Source organism: Lonchura striata, chromosome 1A (assembly GCF_050655825.1).
Source record: "Lonchura striata isolate lonStrDom1 chromosome 1A, ASM5065582v1, whole genome shotgun sequence".
NCBI lineage: Eukaryota > Metazoa > Chordata > Aves > Passeriformes > Estrildidae > Lonchura > Lonchura striata.
In genome coordinates, this window is record NC_140741.1 from 52371416 (window position 1) to 52392698 (window position 21283).

Below are 21283 nucleotides of genomic sequence, written 5' to 3' on the forward strand. Positions count from 1 at the left end.
GGGTTTTAGCTTTTGATTTCTACATTTTTCTATTATCTAACCAAAAGGAAAGAAGACAAAGAGCAAGGCATAAATGGTGTAAAGAGTGAGCAAATAATGTTACAGAAAAAACAGGATGCTGTGAATTTATTTCTTTCATTAAATATGCTATCTGTGAAAAAATAGGTCAGCTTTTTGGGAATTGAATTTTACAGAAGATTCCATCTGGATTTTCCAATAGTTACAAGAAAGGATGCTTTTTTTATTTTCGTATGAAATACCATAGTGTTCCACAGAGGGAGAGGCATCCTTCAGGGTGGCTTTTTACAAGAGACTTTTTTAAATATCAAAGCATTAACTGCATATAAAAATAATTTTCAGCTGTTAATGAGGACATGTAAAATTTTTATGAGATGAAACCCAAGTCTATTTGAAAAGTAAAGACTCAGCTTTTACTAGAATTTGTTTATATTCACCACAAGATACAGAACCTGGACATTGGTTTTGCTAGCATAATATTCCCAGAGGCCAAGAAATCAGACTTTAGAGTCTAGTTTCTAGAGACCATTATACATAAACACAACAATTTAAACGGGTTCTTTGGGGTTTGACACCCAATAAAACAATGTTTGGGTGTAGCCCATAAGACTTGTTTCTAAAATTATAACAAATTCCCAGGCTCGTATTTGATGATTAAGCTGTCCTCTGTAATGAATATCTAAACATTTCACACAAATATTAGTGAATTCAGTCTTCTGAAAGTCTGTGGTAACAGTTACATGGCTCTCTCACTAGACAGATATATCTTTCCAATAAAAGGGATATTTAGCATCGGCTATTAAATTACACAATAAAATATAATTTGTTAGATAATTCCAAATAAACACATTGGATAACTGAGGAAGAACAAGATTAATGTCCTATAGGTTTATAACTAACCCAACTACTCTAGTGAGCAGAAATATTGGGTATAAGTCCCCTAAAGCTATTATGGAAAAATAAATCCTGAAGATTTAATTTTGTACGCTACCTAAAACACATACACATAAATCATTCACTCCTTTCCCATAACAGAAGTGAGCAAATACTTGAACATGCAGTATACATGTTGAAATTCCTTCCTTTGACCCTTAAAATGAGTAAATTTCAGGGTGATTGGAGTAGAAAAATAGGACAGCAATGGTAAGGCAAATGACCAGGTTTCAACTTTTTATGTCTGCCTCATTGACATCCACTTCAATGACACTGCTTTAACAGAGAAATTTGTTTTGTCTTTTTTCCAGAGCTTTCAGTAGTTATCATGATGGCAGTAGGTTCTTCATTGCCTATGACATAGAATTTCTCCTTGATTTGTGAAAAGCTGGGTTAGTCTCCATGAATCTACTGTATTCATTTTACGCTGGTAAAAATAACTAGTAAGACATAAAAAGAAAGAAAGAAAGAAAAAAAAAAGAGAGTATCTTGGGCATGTAGTCTTTGCTCTGTTGTAATCAATGACTTTTGGCCTAAATTTACTGAATTTAAATTTTACCTTGCAATCTAAAGTTACTCTAGGAATTTACTTCTGTAATTGGATTTCTGAGGGTGCAAATGTGAACATCTGGCAGCCCATTCCATTCATAAAAGAATGAGGCCATGAGAAAATGTGGACTTGAATGTTTAACTAAATGCATTTGGGCACACAGTTTTGCTGCTGGCTTACCAGTAAGACTTTTTCTGCTTTATACAATATTCTTGGGCCTGAAATCATGCCTATTTTTCTTATTTAGATTCTTCAGGAATCCTGTGACATGCTAATTTGTAAGATGAGCTATAGAAAAAGCTATTTTCAGAGATTATTATTGATGTTATTTGGGGCAAACTGAGTGACAGCTACTATTTCTTCCCTAAACTGCTGTGAAATTTCATCTGTTCTTTACCAGTCAGAGCTACTCAAAAGTGGGATCATTCAAAAAAGTCACAGAATTATTTGTTGTACAGCTCTGGATGATCCTGCATGCTTAAAAATATAGCACACAGTAATAAAAGACAGTTGCAATGAAATATATTATTAAAATAGTACTTAGTCAATTTAGGTGTCAATTTCTTGTTTGTTTGCAAGACAATTCTGCAGATGAACTAAACCAGCACATCACCACAGTGTTTGAACATTAACTCTTCTTGTCATAAAGTGAATAGTCATGTAGTGGAATAAGGATAATGAAATATGTCACAAGAACAAAATCCAGCAACTGTTGAGAATGGGATTGCAAGAATGAAACTCCAAGACACGACCAGAAATGGAGCAGATTAAGTTGAAGTCAGTTATAGAAAAAGAGGCCTTTCTGTGCATTTTGATATGATAATTGATGATGGGCAAAGCTCCTAGCCAAGTCTGCTGCCCTGGCAATGAGACTGACAGCTTCTTGCAAAGGGGTGTGACAAAAAATGAGATAAATTCTAAAGCTGTGCCAACTTCACTCTGTGCTCCTCAGAGTGTCTGATGTGTCTTTAGCCCATCCAACAATGCAAGTTCTGCTCTCTTTGTGCACACAGAGCTCTCATGTGAAATTCAGAGCTTTGAGTGTGAAAGCAGCTCAGTACTAAATTTTAGGTATTGTTTTGAAAATTTTAAGCATATGTTGTTTCGCGTTTTTTTAATTTTCATCTTTACCTGCATGCAAGCTTTATCTCCCCTCTCCCTCTTCACCCCTCCAAGAAAGAAAACAGGATCAGTGTACCTTTGGTCTAGTCAAGCCTAGATATTCTGGGTAAAATCAGCTTTTCTGTTTTATCATAGTCATTGAAGGTTGAAAATAGGACTTATTGTCATTGTAATTTTTAATCATGGAGTTCTTCCAGTACTGCTTAACTTCTTCATACTCCTTGGGCTGTACTATCTATTTCAGAAAATTTTGTTGATAAGAAATATTTATATAACAGGTAATTAAAAAATTATTTTTATGACAATACTGACATTAACACTAACACTTAGATTGAGGGTAATGGAATTTTTAATAGTTCTGTGAAAAAGACAATTTTCTGGGTAAAAAAATAAATTGCGAAATCCATGGTTATTTTTGTTATCAAGTTCAAAAGAAACATCAATAAGAACGTCAGTGCCTGAAGTCCTTTAGTCCCCTTCAAAGTATATATACTTAAATTGGAAAGTTTTGTAATAACAGTCCTTTTGCCTGTGATGGTTCTGTTGCAGTCACCTGGAAAACAGTGGTAGAGGCATATGAAAGAAATGGGAATAGCATTGGAGAAAACTGCAAATTTTACTCTTGTAGAGACAAATAAACAGTAATTAACACTTTCAGGAATCTGGGCAGCTCAGGGACATGGATTCCCTAAAAATCAAAGTTTAACAGCAGTCTTCATAAAAATTACATTGGGTTTGCAATTTAAATCCCCAACAGCAGAAATGCAAAACAGAAGCCAAAATTCTACAAGGAATTTACCATGGACTCTTTCCTCTAGCATGGCTAAATACTGAAGAACTTATCATAAATTTTGCTTTTGCATGAAATGGTTTGCTTTCATAGCCTTGATTTATTAGGTGACATAATGTGGAGTTGTTTATTTTAGCTGGTTTTTTTTTTGTTGTTTTGATTTTAGTTTGTTTTTAGATTGTTTGGTTTTGGTTTGTTTTTAAATTAAGGAATCTTTAAATTATCTATCTGGTTTTGTTTCTCACATTTTCAAAGCCCAAGACACTTTCAGAACAAGAACATAGGTCTGGACAAAAAAAAAAAAAAAAAAAAAAAAAAAAAAAAATATATATATATATATATATATATATATATATATATATAGACTGTTCTGAACTGTAAGACCTCCTCAGGGAGTAACCAAATGATAACATCAGTAATAACTGAAACTAGAATCACATTTTCACCCCAGAGGATCTCAAACTCATTTTCACAAGGATTGAGTCAGACTTTGATTTCAGCACTTTCCAGAAGTATATAAAAAGTGGCTTCTGTCTGCAGAGACAGATGTTCTAGTGTTTTTCTAAGTCCTCATCATTTCTCTCCCAGCACACCAAACCCTCATTGTCTCATTGTCAGAGACAAAAATATACAGAAAGACATGAATTCTCAGCTCCCTGGTGGACAGAGGGGTGATTGAACATGGACATTTTTTTCAAGCAATTATCTAATTATTTAGAATTTTGTACAAAAGTTTTAATAGATTTCAAAAATGCTGTGATATATTTAATATTCTAAGACTGGATATTAAATTGGCCTAATAACTATATCTACTTATGTGCCATAGAAAGTGGTGGTTATTGATACTATTTCCATCACCTTTCAGCATGGAAACAGAAAATTTTATTTTGGCTTGAACTTAACTCTGCATATCATTGCATATTTTAGAAAACTCTGACTGTGTTTGGTTTTTGGAAGTGCTATAGAGGACCCTGAAACATAATCATACAAGACTAACAGTGTTTAGAGAGAGATACAGTATAAAAGTTCAACAAAAGGTGGTACAGACCCATAGCAAAGTAATTTTACGTACATACTAATTCTTTAACTACAGTTTAACTTCGTGCTTATAAAAGGTCTCTAGCTGAAATTTGAATTACCAAACTCTTGTGTACTAGGACAATCAAAACATTTTGTACACAGGAGATGATATTTTAAATACTTTTCTGCTAATCTCTTTTCAAGATACATGCATCTTCAAACATGTAGAGCTTACACTAGAGGATGCATCTGTGTGGAAAAAAAATCATTTTTGAACAAAATAAAGGCTTCAGATGATATTTTTCAATTGAAGAAGAGTACCAGGCCATGTTTCATAGTTTGTTAGATATATGCATAGAGACATACATATGTTCTTCAAAAAGTCTACAGCTGCCTCTTTTTTTTTTCTCAAAGTTTCTCGAAGAGTAATTGCTACACACATAACTTGATATTACTTCAGAACTCTTTGTAGAAGGTGGATTTCAGGAACATCACGTTTTGAAAAAAAAAAAATGTCCTTAGAGGGAAAACTCATGAGTTCAGAAATCTGCTCTAATGGTATTTATAAGTGAAGCTTAAATTAATTGCATGCAGTTGGGAGAACCAGCAATCCCTTCTTTATCTTAGCTATTTGTATGAGGTTTGATGAGTTTAATTAATGAAGTATGTTCCACAGATATTCATTAGAAACATTCCTTCAGGTGGCATTCCATCAGTAGGATGCTAGCTAAAATAAGAATTTAATGCACTTCTTCTTCCTATTAAGTTCACTTGTATGCCCTACACCTCTAGCATAGCATTTCTAGTAAGACATATTCAAAATTAACACCAGTGTTTACTGTTCCAATGCAAATTCCTTTGCTTAACACTTATACCTTCACATTAAACACACTATGGATAGAGTGGAAAAATAGTTAGCATTGCTCTTCCACACCACAAGAAATATTAGGCATCACTTCAAACATTACGTGTTTAAAGTGCAGGCTACTTTGTTCAGTGTTAGTGTGTTCAACTAGCTTGTTACATGTATTTACATATTTTAACTCGCCTAGCCTCCAGAGTTTTTTCCCCTTTAGGGAAAAGGGAGGTGTTCCAGCTCAGAAACAGATGCTATCCCCACCCAGAGGCCGGCTGCATGCAATTGCTAAAGGGCTCTTCCTAACTAGATGGGCATCAACGGCAGTGTTGGTGATCCAAAGAATGTCGCTTGTAAGGCAAAAACTATGAAGGATTACTCCTTGGGAATGGATAATTGTTGTCTACAGATAATGTACCTCTAGGATTTTTAATTGGGGAAGTGGGATTAACAATGTTAAGTCCACCAGTTGCACACCTCTGGTGGACAGTCACTGCACTGGACTCAGCCACATATTGTGATTGTGAACATCAATCTAAGGCTGTGTGTGATGATTTCTGAGCAGGAACACACAAAAAATTAATCGTGATTCTGTAATAATTTTAAATCAGAATTGTTCTTTTAAGTCAAAATTAGACTACCCATTATAGAGGTAGGAAATGTAAAATATAATTTTGGGGATATTTTTTTAAATGCTAAGATCAACTATGTGTGACCTGACTGGGAGGTTGTGTTCGTCAGGCATATTTGTACAATACATGCACTACTGAGCATCCAGAAGCAATATCTGATTTCAGGGCTGTCATGGTGTCAATATTGTTTACAGTATCTGCAAGCTTCTCTTTATTTTTATTTATTTTAAAACTTTGACTACCAAACTCTGTTGACAGCAGAAGTCCTGTTAAAGTGATGAAAGTGTGGGCAAAATAATAAAATTATTAAATTTGAGAACAAGTACATTTTCTTTTTTAAAAAATGTATTTTAAATTTTATTGCTTTGTTGGCATGCTGTAGAAGTAGGGAACTTTTCATAAAATGTCCACTTAGTCCATCAGATGCTTGAGGTTTTTTTGCATTTTAACTTTCTTTTAAGAAATAAGTCTCTGATTCTTAACTTGAGCACTTTTGGAAATCCCATTATGCTGCTTAGTATTGACTTTATGCTATTGTGACACAGATAGGGAGGAGACTGAGGCTGAGGTATTTCATACAGCAATGGACCAGGAGGAGCTCTGTGAGATAATTATATTATATTGGCCTCAGAAACAGAAGCAGCAACCAGTCTTTATGCTGAAAGACCATTAGGGATTTTCAAGACGACCTAATGCTTCTGATGAACTTGAACTCCACTGCTCATGTATTTTGAGACAGGACAATACACTGACTTCATGTACTAAACCTACTGTAGTGGGTACACAGTCTGTTTCTTCGCATCCCTTATTCCTTTACCTGTAATGTGATAAATTATTATGTTCTTATTGCACTAATTCAACAACAATCAGGAAACAGGTTCCTAAATTAATAATGAATATAAAATACATACCTCCTTGCTATATGGCATTTTTATAAGGTGATTACAGGAAGAATATCCTGAGAAATCTGTAATGGATAGGCCTATTAAAGCACTAAAATAATTTCGTAAGTGATAATATTTGAAGCTGGTGTATGTCTTAGCTGACTTGTGCATTATAACACCCTGAATCATGCACACTGAAACTCAGGAAGGATTTCTAAACATACGCCATAATGAGCAAAACAGAAGATTCACTATAGATGATGAGACCCTCTGGAAAGCACGAAAGCACAATTAACTTTTTTTTTGGTTTGTGTGGTTTTGTTTTTGTTTTTTTTCTGGCACGAACAGTATGTCTCATTTTATCGCTGGTAAGTTTCTCAAAGCGAGAATGTCTTTCAAAATAAATACTCGAGGAGTACTCTGGCTACGAGTCACGCAGACCCGTAAGTCACAAATACTTTGCGGCGCCGGTCTCCTTTTTCGGTCTCCGCCGTCTTCGGCCGCCGCCAAGCGCTGCGGGCTCCGCGGCGCCCCGCTCCGCCGCCTCCCGGAAGCGCCGAGGGGCGGCGGCGCCGGGGGCCGGGCCGGTCCGTCCCGTCCCGTCCGAGGGCGTTTTGGAGCCTTAGCGAAGCCAGGGCGGCCCCTCTGCCTTGAGGGCCGTGGAAGATGGGTTTCCTGGGCAAGCTGGCAGCGCTGCCCAAACTCGGCGGCGCGGTGGCGGGCCGGGGCGGGGGCGCCTGGCGGCGCTGCAGCCGGCCCTGTGCGGCCGGCCCGCTCCCGGGCCCCCGCGGCCGCGCCGCCTCCTCCCGGCCGCTCGGCGAGTACGGCCAAGTGTTTCGATCCTGCCTGGCGGAGCCCGAGAAGGTCTGGGGAGAAGTCGCCGAGCAGATCCAGTGGTACAAGCCCTGGGTCCGGACCCTGGAGAGGAGCAGCCAGGGGAGCGGCTCCTGGTGAGTAGGCGAGTGCCCCGGAGCCGAGCGGGGGTCGGGCGGGGCAGGGGCTCAGCTCGGCTGTCGCGGGAGAGAGGATTGCCTGCCCAGGGCCTGCGGCTGTGCTGGGCTGGAGTCCTGTGCTCACCGCAGAGCTATCCCAGCGTCTTTCTGGGATCGTCGGTGTGCCGTCGCTGTTGAAGATGGCCGCGGAGCTTGTTGGAGTTAAATGGTTACACTTGGTTGAAGCTGATGATTAAAAGCAGCGATGAGCGCGTTGGGATGACGGCATGTAAGCGTGGACTCTGGCAGGTGTGCCGGGTGCATGTGTGAATCCATGTGTGGCTGAATGATGTGGGTGAGTGTGCCTGATGCTCCCCATCTCACTCCTTTTGGGTCTGCGTTGGCAACAGGCTGCCATGAACATGGGAAGCCCGGCTTCAAATGCCAGGGGAGTCAGGCATGTGAAAACACAGCTGTATAAAAACTGTGGCTTTTGGGATTGTTTAATCTCAGATACTGGCTAACTAGGTTATAATTTAGATGTTGTGGTTAAGGTTATGTTTGGCAAAGGCACTGGCATTGTAATATATACATCAGTAAGAAGTGAACTGTTCTAAGACAGAACATGATATCCTTCTTACAAATTACTGAATAGGATTGTCAGTACTTTCTCAAAGGTAATGTTAAATTTTTGTGTGCCCAAGAGGCACCTTTGCCTCTTTTTAAGCAAGTTTACATCATGCTCTTAGGTCTTCTCTCAAGAAGCTGATGCAGAATATACAAGAAAATGTAGGATAAGGGTCATCTTTATTTGGTACATCAATGGTCTTTGCCCTTTTCATATTTTTCTGGTTTGTTTTTGATTAAAAATGCTAATAATTCTAAAAATGTAGTTAAAAATATTAATAATTCTCAAATCTGTGCAAATTAAAAGATATAGGGCCAGTGGAGTGGAATTTGGTTTTGTATTGGTGTCTGATATCATTGCTTGATTCCTCTAGTAGTAAAAATTTATATGTCTTAAGCTAAGTTATAAGTAACACCCAGCCATAATGGACTGTGTAACAGTGGATAGATAGGGTACTTGTGACTTTAATCTCAAGGTCATTGCACTATTCAGAACAGGGTCCTTGAATCTTTGATCTCAAGGTCATGGCACTATTCAGAAAGTCCAGGTAGGATTGCCTGCATAATTAGGGTCTAGACAAGAGTGTAGAGAACAAGTCCTATGAGGAGCTGCTGAGAGAGCTGAGGTTGTTCAGCCTGGAGAAAAGGAAGCTCAGGGGAGGCTTTATTGCTCTTTATAACTACAAAAAAGGGGCTTGTAGCGAGGTGATGTTCAGCCTCTTCTCTCAAGTAACAAGTGATAGGACCTTAAGACGGAATGGACTCAAGTTGTACCAGGGGACTTTAGGTATTAGGAATATTGCATATCAGGAAAAACTTCCTCACTAGAAAGGTTCTCAAGCATTAGAACAGGCTGCCCTGGAAAGTGAAGGAACTACTAAACCTGGAGGTACTTAAAAGTTGTGTAGATGTGGCACTTACAGACAAGGTGTAGAGGTGGACTTAGCGGTACTGTGTTTAATGGTTGGACTTGATGATCTTAAGGTCTTTTCCAACCTAATTGGTTCTGTGATCCTGTGATTAAGGACCAGAAAAGCTCATTGACTGTAGCATTCCCAAGCAGTATAATGAAATCAGTACAGTGGTTACTTTTGAAGGACTAAGAAATGAGAATATTATGCATGCAAATGAACATAGTTTTGCTATCAGGTTCTGTCAAACAAGTGTGGTTTGATTTGCTGAGCAGGATAAGCTTGTTTGTTTAAAATAACAGAGTTAGGTATTTGTAAAGTGTTACTTCTCAGGTGGAACTTACTTCATCTTACAAGAGGGAAAAGTGGATATTTCATTTTCAGTATCTGAAGTCAGACTTGTCTTCCAAGCTCTTTTCTGGCGTCACTTTTTAACTTGCATCTTTCCTCCTCTGTGGATGCAGAAACTGAAATTATCATGTTAATGTGAGCAAATACCTGAATGGAGGTTTTACAGAAGACAGAGCTGGACTCTTTTCAATGATGTCCAATGAGAGGACCAGAAGCAGTGAGCACAAACTAAAGCAGTCATATTCCCTTTTTTAATGTGAGGGTGACTAAGCACTGGCTCAGAGCTGGTTGTGGAACCTCCGTCCTTGGAGATATTTAAATGTCATCTGGACATGGTCCTGGCCTACTGTGTCCAGGCTGACTTTGTAGAAGCCTAGCAGATAAGTGGGGTAATGTTTATGTCTCAAACACCTATAGCCAGATAGCTGTGGAGCCACCCAAGGATTATTTGTAATTATAATACCAAGAAAGATCAGGCTATGGCTAGAGAAGGGGGCCCTACAGAGGGCAGCACTTTTCTGGGATAAATGTCCTTGTTCTAGCTCCTGGAGATAAGCAGTACAGGGTAGGAAGAAGGTTGAGAAATGGGCATGGACTGTAGAGGGATCGGGACTGCTGAAGACTACTGAAGCCCTCTGACCCATTTTCAGAAAGATCTAGAAGAATGGATCGTGCATGCTAACTAATTTGCATAGAAAACAAGAAACTTATCTATAGAATGGTACCTCCACAAAGCTCAGGTGCCAGTGTGCCTAAGGTCTTTGGACAGATCATCTGGCTTTTGAGCTTGATCAACACTGGAGCAGGACTGGTGATCTCCTTTTCTTTCTTGTTTTCTTTCTCTTCCCCCACTCTTTATTTCATCTCTTTCTTTTACCTTGCACCCTACCTTTATCCAAAACCCACTGCCATGTTCTTGTAGTAGGCTATCAGGTACTAACTTACAGAGATTTCCATACAAAGTGTGTGGAATTTACTAATAAAACTTCATACATTTTTACAGGCCCACTGACTTCTGCAATTCTTTTTGACCGTGAGCCATTTATGAATCTTAGGTACTGCCTTCCCCTTAAGGGTGGGATGCCACAGACCTGTCTGATCAGGTCCCTTCCAACCTCAGGCCAGTCTGTGGTGTTATACAAAGATGCAAGTCTGAAGACTTAACATCAGGCTGTAATTTTATGCCAAGTACCTGTTGTTCTGTGGATTATAAAACGTTAAGCAATTCAAATTTGTATAAACAAATGTCTTAATGTGCAACATGCAGTTTTATTTCTTTTTCTAAGTTCACTTTAAATGATAACAGGGTGTATATGATAGAGCGTTGTACTTTAATGCCTCTGAAATCCCAAGTGGTTACCAGCAGTCAGTGTGCTCAGCAGGGTGACAGATGGGCAAGTTCTTTGAATATAAGAGAGAGAGAACATAGAAGAGGGTGTTTCAGAGGACAGGCTGAAGAGAAAACAGATAATGGAACTCAGCTGAGAAAGAGGCCAGGCATCCAAGCCAAAACCATAGCTTGCTGGCTTAACAGGGTAAAAATGGAGATTTGGGTCAGAGAAATCTTGGAAGCTGTTTATGGGGACCTGAAAAATAGTACTAAGAAGGTCATGTATGTGCATCTTGAGTTAGAATTTGTTTCCTCTTTTGGAAACATTTTATTAGATCGATTGAAAATATAAATTCTTTTTTCAATACCTTTGCTTTTGGTTGCAAAACCTGAGCTGTACAGAAGCAGATGCTTTTCATATATTTTCCAGTGTAATCTACTTCAATTGAAGAAGTTGAAAGAGGCTGTTACTGTATTTAGAATGTAGGCATAAGGCAATTCTTCCTCTCTAAGTACTGTAAGAGCATGATAGAAACTTGCAACAGGCCCCAGTGCATTTTCTTCACTCTCTGCCATTGGAAATACCAGTATTATGTCAGTGGAATGCAAAATGATTTCCAGAAAATAAGTGATCAGTGTCACCATCCCCTGACTTGTATTTTTGAAGCAGTAATCCCAGGTACTGTTCTAAACTGCATCAGTGGCTGATACAGCACAAAACATCTGGTTTTGTCTACATGGAAAATAATAAGAGCTATGAAGCATGGTTGGTCAAGAGAAGGATGATGGAATTGAAATATTTTGATCTAAAAGCCAAAATGGAGACCTAGGTTCTAAATCACATAGAATTTGGTAAAGAAGTTGAAGGAAAAACTTCCTTGAGTAGTCCTCAAACAGGTCAAAACAGTCTTCATTTGCACCATGGGAAATATAGTCTTTAGATATTAGACAGAAAAATCTTTTTAATGCTGAAGTTGGTGAAACACTTGAACAGATTATTTTGGAATCTTGCGGAATGCCAGTTAAAAGGGTTAAAAAAAGTATTTATTTAAGAATGTAGAAACAGTTTTCTCTAACATGTGCAGGCAGAGAGCAATTTGCAACGTATGTTTTTCCTCTGATGCTAAGACATACATGCAATATATAATCCCCTTTGAATTTTGGAAATGTTGCCCGGATTGCTGTTCAAATGTTGCTTACACTTTTAAAACTGTGTCAAGATCAATTTGCATAATAATATCTCAAATTGTCTGATATTGTCTAACATTTTATTCAGCTTCTACTCTCATTTTAAAAAGTGCATGTCTGCTTTTCTGATCCTATCAGAACCCTTTCCTCCTCAACAGGGTAACAAAGCTCTCATCACACCTTCCAGATAGTCTTGGTTTATGATTAAACCTGCAGTTATAGTTCTTTCACACACTTGTTTGTAAGTAATTGCTAAAAATTCATGCTGATGTTGCCATGTATCTTTAGAAGAAGCAAAGCTCTCGTGCCTGCTCATGTTTGACCATTTTAAGTGAATATGCATAGCCAAGTTTTCCCTTGTTAATATCATCCTACAGTGATTTAGTAGAAAAATCTGAATCTTAGACAACTGTATTGTGTAATCTCTGTATTATGTGAAACAATTTCAGATCCTTTATTGTTCATATTGTTTTCCTTTTTGGGGAAGGGTTTTGTAGACTTTTGTACAGAATGGTTTGTGACTTTGGTGGTCCCCCACTTTCTCCATATTAATGGCATTTTAAAGGAGTTGCAGTAAGATAACTGTACCCTAAACATCCCAATTTCATAATTGCCATTTTTAGACAATAAAGACTATCCCACAGCATCTGTGTATGAATATAAAAGTAATATATAAAACATCCTGATTTAGAGCAGTCCTTTACTAAACATGAGAAGTGAGGGAGGAAATACTTTTTTAAAGCTAGTAGTAGGTTACTTTAGGTCATATGTTATTTCTAGTTGCATTGTAATAATATGTTACCACTGTACAGTTGTCCCCATAGAACCTTTTGGAAACTCTCAACTGTGTATTTTTTGTATATTGGTATTTTGCTGCAGAGCTATGCATGCAGATACAAAAACAAACAAAAAGGGCATCATTTAGTGTGAACTTTAACTTATAGGTACTGTGTCATCTTCCAGTAAATAGAATTGTCTTTGTATCTGGTACCTTCTGTATTTTTGTACTTTGAGGATTATGCTGCACTTGAATTTTCTTTTTCTTTGTAAAATGACTAGAAAAGTGAAACCTAAGTTTGTGAAATGTTTTTTCTTTAATTGGAAGATAAGAGTTCTCTGTAAATGTCTAAGTATTGAAGAGGCTATGACTCATATTACTTTACAGAAAATTTTGAGTCACTGATATAAAAGAGGGTTGTCAAATGCATTATAATCATATGATCTTATAACTTGGAATCCCTTTCATTTAGCTACAGATGCTTGTATATTTAACTGTTATTGCCAAGGGATTAATAAGACTATTTGGAGTCCTGAACCTGTTCTCCTTGAAAAGGGTTTGTGTGTGTGCCAGTACAAAGTAGGATAATAGCATGTTTTCATAATGTCAAATTAATTTAAGTGAATTCATGCTTTTTCTGTGATACCATATATTTAAAAATCAGTGATTAATGCATAATAAGTTATAATACCAAGACCAATTCTTAGTTAAGTCAGTTAAGATACACTACTTTAACTTCTCTATTTTCAACAATAGTCATATTTAGCTTGTTGAGTCAATCATGAGGTTACAGAATAAAAAAGTACTTCCTGAAGTGAGTATAATGTTTCGAGATTTGAATTTGATTTGATTTATTTTTAATTGAATTCTCTCATGTGTTAAATGAAGAAGACCGTTTGGAAGGCTAGCTCTTACTTCAAACTTCTTTTGTAGGTTTGTAGGTGGAGAGCTGAATATCTGTTACAACGCTGTAGATCGTCATGTTGAGAATGGACGAGGAGACCAAATTGCCATTATTTATGACAGTCCTGTAACAAATACCAAAGACAAAATAACATATAAGGAACTTTTGGAAAAGGTATGTTTCAGAATAACCTTGTTAATGAGAAGGGGCAATAAATATTGCACAGTAGGTAGATACCAGAGAGGTAGAAATTATCTACCTCACTAGTTTACTTTTTGAACTTGTTTGCATTTGATTTAATTTTCTTTTCCCCTAACAGATCTTAATTAAAAGGTTAAGCATAGCATTAGTTAAGTCTCTTGACAGTTGCTGTGATGAGCAAAAGTACAGTTCCATAGAAATGAAATGTGTACCTTGGCTGTTGCTACACATAACTGAGTGTAAGCCTAGAATTAAATTTATGGGGGAACTTCAAAGAAAGCTGTTACCTGCCCCTATGTAGGCTGTCATGAGGGTGCTGGTGGCCCTTCTGTCTGGAAGGTCTGGATTTTGACTTCCCTGTTGGCTGAGGTAGCTTACTCCTGATAAGATTGCGAATATCCAGTTCTGCCTCAGCCCATTCAGATGTACTCCATGCCTCACCATGGGTTGTTGCCACCATGGGTGTTTGCTCCTTGAAGATTCTTGGCTCTCAGGGCTGTCGGGAGGTTTGCCCTTATGCTGCTACTCTTATTTAGCTGCCTTTTTTTTTTCCAGTTACATGTAGCAGTTGAACTTAACACCGAGTACAAAGAAATGTTGGAGTTGGACTGGTATTCTTCCTTAATGTATTTCAATGTGCAAGATGGATTTCTTTGAATGTAACACTCTCTGTACTTAAGATATGCATGTAATGTCTGGAGTGATGTGAATCTGTGGATTAAAATGTGAAATGAGGTCATAATTAAGTAATTCTGTTTCAAGGGGCTTATTCCACTGTTGCAAGAAAAGTCATACAGCTACAAAGAAATTATAAACCTCTTATGCATTCTACCTTTTAAGGAAAATGTAGAAAACACGTACTCCTTAACAGTTTAGTTTTTTTATTTATTTACCAAGTCCAAGAAACATCATGCCATATTGTATGCTGGAGCTGGAACAGCTAGCTTTGATGTTTTAAGGAGTCAGAAGACTTTGAAAAGATCCTTTGTACTAATATATAATAATTACAATTTTGTGTATATATACAATTTTAGTTGTTGTTTGCCTTCAGTAATTATGATATATACACAATATATATGCAAATAGATGTGTATATAAAATCAATCTATACATATGTTGCATATAACACTTGATTAACTTTAATACAGAAATGCAGAAATACAACATTTTGATGTGAATTATTGTAAGTGAACTTGCTTGGTAGAAATTTCGTCTGAAAAGAACTTGAAAAGTAGCCTTTTTTCAGCTTTTTAAGCTTGATATTATATTGTCTCCTAAGTTTATGTCTCTGTAAGTGTATTAATTTTCTTAAGACATGGCAAATTTGTGAAAAGTGAGAAAATTTTGCTAGTTGACATACACATCCTTTCATCTACATTTCTTCTTACAGAGCATTGCCAAACCAAGTGGAAGAACTGGTTTAAGTTTTCTGGGGTATGTAGCAGTACTCACTCAGAAGTTCATGATAATCTTGCTGGAGGCTGAGTCCTATCTAAATACTATTTCTGAATTCTCTACAGTTTGTTCTAAATCAAAAGTAAATAAATGTGAAAGGCAATATTTGATATTAATAGCTTGTCTGTTGAAGCTTTCTGGACCACTTTGGTACAGCAAGTTTGATTTGTTTATCAGCTAGCTACCGGATTCCTGAAAACAAAAGTAACAAAGAGATCTGCTGAAAATGGGAGGGATGTAGGCTGTTGTATTTTTTTCATGGATCTCGTAGGTCTAGGAGAGTTTAGCTTGCATTGAAGGATTCTATGCTTGTGTGTCCCAATCACTGTTCAACTCAGGAAGGTTTGGAATTCCTCTTTTGAGCATTTTGAATGGGATTTCTGGTTTTGTATCTTTTAAGAGGAATTCTTTTGGCCTGAACCAAAACTGCTTTTGGTAACTACCAGGAGCAGAACTGAATGACTTAGAAACCTTACTTGCTAATATAGCTGTAGTATTTGGTTGCTGGGTAAAAGTAAAACCATGCTTACTGGGTCCATGTGTTTGGTAGAAGTGTAATTTATGCTCTGGTCTTCCAAGCTGAAAGCCTACTTGACTTTCTTATTATATCACTTGGTCTCAAGTGATTTTATTACTGAAATGTCAAATATATTAAAGTGAGTGAACAGTTTTAAACGTTAAGAAAAGTGGAGAAATAGTGTGTTAGTTTTTGAGTGATAAAGTACTCTACAGTGTATTAATGTAAATTATAAATGACAACACATTGTAACAAAGTGGAAGGTACGTGGCTTTAAACGATTTAATGAAATGTCAGTACTCGCTTTTCTGCCCTCCCCTTTTTTTTAGAAAGTGATTGCTTGGATGTTTCAGGGCTACCACACCAATCTGAAGGGCAATGTAAACCTGCTTTATAATGTTACCCTGTCTTCCAAATAGTTGTAGATAGAGACAATGTTTTATTGTATAGTCCAAATGTTTCCTGTCAGAAGGATGAGGGAAAGGGCACAAAGAAAATCATAGATACCTGAAGAGAGCCTGACAGAGGAATGGTTGAACGACAAGGGACATGACACTGTAAAATTAATCTAAATAGGGAGGGCTACGTGACTGCTGCAAAGTTCGCATGGCCCTGAAGAGTAGATGGTGTGCAGAAAGCAGGATATTGAAACTGCTTGGTATGTAGAAGTAGATAGAGAAGAACAAAAGGGTACTAAGCTGTTCTAACTGCAAGGCCAGCTGGACAGGCATGTATCGATCATAAAGATACTTTTAAGATAATAGTACAAGTCACATAGCAACCAATCATGAGCTTGGCTTTTGCAATATGTATGAGCTAATTAACGAACATATATAAACTGTGTAATCTGTTACAATAAACTGAGACTTGATGATCATGATATCATGAGTCTTGTCTCCCGCGGCATCCCTCCAACAGATACCCATGTATTGTATTGCATTGTTGTCTGCAGTGGCATTACAGTCTTTAGGGTGGGGAAATTAGGTCCAGACAAGCAATTACTGGGTTTGCACAGGTGACATGTAGTTCCTTCTGCAGTATGCTGTACACATGTTCTGCTTTAAATGCAATTTAGCTATGATAGATTTCAATAAAAATTACGTAAGTACATGCAGATCTCTTTGCTGTCTCCCTCGTATACCAGTTATATAGCTTGTTTACAGGCACTGGGAATCTTCTATTACAAAATTACTAATTAAGATCATTAAATAATGTCTTTTTCCTTTAGCAGGAAAACAGTGCATTTTTCATAATTTGTAATAATTATTTATGAAATAATGATAATGAATAATAATAATATTTATCCATTGTGTTTAACTATTTATTGCCCACTATCCACAATTACAGTGTATAAAAACACTCACTAAATGTTACTTTTATTGCCTCTGGCCTTTTTGTCAACACTCTGCTTGAAAGTCAGAAGCAGGGAAGATAATTTGATTTTTTTGTTTCTTTGAGAAAAGGTGATGTAAGCTCTGTGTTTGAAGATTTTAATGTTTTCACACTAGGAATACAGAAAAGTAATTTACCTTTGGAAGTAGAGTTGCTATCTTTATTTACAATTACTTTCACTAATTATACCTAGAAATTACTGTAAATGCTGGTAGTATGATGATAGATGCTAGCTTTGTACATGTCCAGTCTTTGGTTTTTGTTGAGTTTTGATAGTGTATATCAGTTATATATGATATTGATAGGTATTAATAAGTCTAGCATTAAATATACTTTCTCTTGAAAACCAGTAATATTTAAGATAAGAGATCTATTCCATACAAATCATACAGATACCTAAATTTGTGTGCGTTTTCAGCTTGGTGTGGTGATGACTTTGCCTTACTAACATGTTGTTTCTTGTGGTTGAAAACAGCAGCACAGATTTCTGCAATGCTTACAGCAAATAGGACCTACTCAGTATCTTCTGATACAAGAGTACCTGCTTGGTGCTTCTGTGTTTCCATTTTCTTAAATGCTTGGGGAGAATGTAGAAATATGCTGTTTCTTTGTGGATAGCTTTGAATTTAATGCAAAAACGGAGCAGATGCTCCTGGAGCTTCTGGATGTTACTGTCTCAGGTTACTGAAAGTGTGAAAATATATTTCCACTGAAGAGAGAAACAGTGAGGTGGGAGATGGATATATAAAAGCAATATGGGAGCAAAGGTGCAGGAAATAATGTCATTAGGCAGAGAGGTACAAAAGTAGGAAAGAGCAGTTAAAACCAGTAGTGGGCATTTGATTTGCCGAGCGTGGTCCATGTGCTTCTTCTCTTGGGTAAGTAAATCACTGTAGCTGATTTAGTATTGGTTATTTTTCGACATCTTTACTGCATACAAAGCAGTTTGTGTCCTTTTCAATATATTTATGAGGATTCTAGGACTGAATGTAGTTACTCTTTAAAAAGAGAAAACTCTAATTTTTAAATACTATAAAAGAAAGCGTTTCTTTCAGAAGGTGCCACATTGCCGTGCTAAAACAAGCAGGTTGGAACAACTTCACAGTGCTTGTCACAGGCTCCCATGCTCACTAACTTACTGTGTGGTAAATACAAATGAAATATTCAGTACTGCTTTTGTGACTGAATGTTGTGTACTGTCAAAGCAATAAATATTTTTTCATGGTATTGCAAGGGCATTGCTGCTGATCAGTCTATTGTGTTTCTTGAGTTCCAGTCCTTTGCTGCTGTACATAGTCTCTCTGAGGTTTCTGCATAGCAAAAATTAAAATCTTAACAATGAGAGCAAAAATTAATTTTAAACCTAGATATTTCTCTGAATTTGTGTTTCCCTTTGGTTGAGAGTAGAAGGTCTCTTGTCTCAGATTCTGAGAAGTTTATAACACTTCAGTAAGGAAAATACCTATTGATTTGTGTTTCAAAGTTAGCTAGTTAGGACAGAACTTACATTATGAAATGACCAATTTACATTCATTCTAAAGAGCTAAAATTGAGAAATATAAACAGAATAAAAGAATGATAGGTAGACTGTAATTTAAAATTTGCTAGACATTGCTATTGATTTTTTTTGGTGTACTGACTACAATAGTCTTCAATTTTTATTTTACAAAAGAAAAATATATTAGATTTTTTGAAAAAAAGAAATAGTCTTAAATTTATTGAACCTTGATTATATTACATGAACTTTCTTTATCATATTGGCTTGTCTGTTTGATGTCATGCATCTGTTGACTGTATGAAAGTTTTTTTTAATGGAGAAAACAGCAGATCTGGAGAAACTTTAAATATGAGTGTTTTGTCAGTACAGGTCTCCAAGTTAGCTGATGTCATGATCAAACATGGTGTGAAGAAAGGAGATCGTGTGGTTATCTACATGCCCATGATTCCACAGACAGTGTACTGTATGCTGGCTTGTGCAAGAATAGGAGCCATCCATAGCCTCATTTTTGGTGGATTTGCATCTAAAGAGCTTTCAGTTCGCATTGATCATGCAAAGGTAATAACCTGTTTGAAGCAACAATCACCATTGCATTAGTTACTCCTATTAGTCAATGTCAAAAACCTGTTGTTTGGATTTTTTCCCAGACAGGATAATGTTTCTCTTTGTGTGGCACACAGTTTGTTTATAATACCTATTGTTGCAATATGAACAAAGTATTATGTCTGTGCTGAGGTTGATAGTTGTATATCAGACACAAAGTGAGCAATTTTGACGAAATTGCTGCTCCTTCTACAAAAGCAGGAGTTTAACACACTGTTGTTTGTATAGAGTCTACTTTGTTTTCATGTTGGTCAGTCTTTTTCTACAAAGCATCTCCTTAATATTGGCTTTTGGTTCAGCATTTTCATCAAGGAAATGAGGAGAATTGTGCCAACCCTAAGTGATTTCACTGGCTTGTCTGATGTTTAGGCATGTTAGGTAGTTCATTTGTTCAACTATGTTATGATTCAGGAATAGTGTTCCCCAATGTATTGTTCTTATTGAAACACTCCAAACCTTATGTTGTTTGCTTGTTCCCCTCTCTCCCTCTTCCTCCCTGTGGTGGGATGAAGAGGAAAATTTGAGGCCTAAAAGGTAAAGATCAGGTTGAGGTAAGAACAGTGTGCTAGAAACAGCAATGAAATAAATGAACAGTAACAGCAAAATAGGCATAGCAGAGAGTGCAAGAGGCAAATGATTCACACCATGCTGACCCTGCACTGTCCCACCACGGCCTCCAGAAAGGACTCATCCCGCTTGACAGCTATGGAAACAGTTGTTCTAAATAAATGACTCTGCAGATTACATAATTAATAGAGGTCAATTCTTTAAAGGCTCCTGTGTTTGGCATAAGTTGAGCTTGTTTATAAAGCGTTATGATGTCTTTGTTACTGAAATAAAAATAGTAGTTGACTATTCTTAGTACCTTATATAGGCATATTAGTAGCTTGTGTATGTGCTAGTTTCAAACCAGCTAACAATGGAACGGCCTATTCTTGTTTTCCACTAGTGAACAAGGCAAAGTCTTTTGTCACCTTGATCAATCACCTGAAGCATTCAGACTCTCTGTGGTAGCCATCTTGTCATTTTGCTTAGATATATAAATTGCTTAGATATATAAATTGAATTGTACTGCTTAGATATATAAACCAGAACAGGATTTTGTGTAGGGTTCAAGTCTCCAGGATTTGTGGAACTTTCATGTAGATTTCTGTGTGCAGAAGTGCTTTTCAGATTATAGAAATTTCAATTTTATAAATATTGGTAAATAGAGAGTTGAATGCATTTTCCCTCTCTCCTTGATGCTTTAACAAAGATGTTAATAAAATGGCCAAAATGGTTTGTTGGAATGATGCAAAAAGGCTATCAACAGCTCTCTAGTTTTCCCTGTCTTTCTTCCCACTTGCCCATCTTTTAAACAAGCTATAAAGTAATGTAGAAGAAAAAATTATAAACTTTAAAAATGGAGGCTGCTACAAAAACAAATCATCTGGCATGTTTACTTCTAGAGCATTTTGCAATTTTTGACTAATTAATCCCAATGGTTTTTCCTCAGGGGAAAAAAGGGAGAGAGCATAATAATCATAATAATCATAATGCATTAAATTGAAAAGAGAGGAAGTTCAATTTTTCTACCCAAGGTCACATAGCAACTCTTTTGAAGGGTTAGCTATATAATTATTAGCTAATAATTATAGCTAATCATTAGCTAATCATTAGCTAATAATCATATTACCTGGAAACCATGGACTAAGTCCTAATTTACATTGCCTTTTGGTTTCTTTAAAAGGCAGTATTATGAATTATTTTTGGTCCATCTGATGTATAATAAAAATCTAAGTAAGGGGAGGC

At 36.8% G+C, this 21283-nt stretch overlaps 1 protein-coding gene across 2 annotated transcripts in view; it reads left to right on the plus strand.

The window, feature by feature from the left end:
• Nucleotides 1-7387: 7387 nt before the first annotated feature.
• ACSS3 (acyl-CoA synthetase short chain family member 3) overlaps nt 7388-21283 on the plus strand; it is a 67830-nt gene continuing 53934 nt past the window's right edge. Inside the window, exons 1-3 of one of the 2 annotated variants that reach the window (XM_077783546.2) lie at nt 7400-7755; nt 13856-14000; nt 19259-19447. In XM_077783546.2, coding sequence (XP_077639672.2) covers nt 7472-7755; nt 13856-14000; nt 19259-19447 — 618 coding nt within the window. In that variant the 5' untranslated portion in view covers nt 7400-7471. Of the gene's footprint in view, nt 7756-13855; nt 14001-19258; nt 19448-21283 lie in introns of both variants that reach the window. The other variant, XM_085570351.1, reaches the window with a different exon arrangement.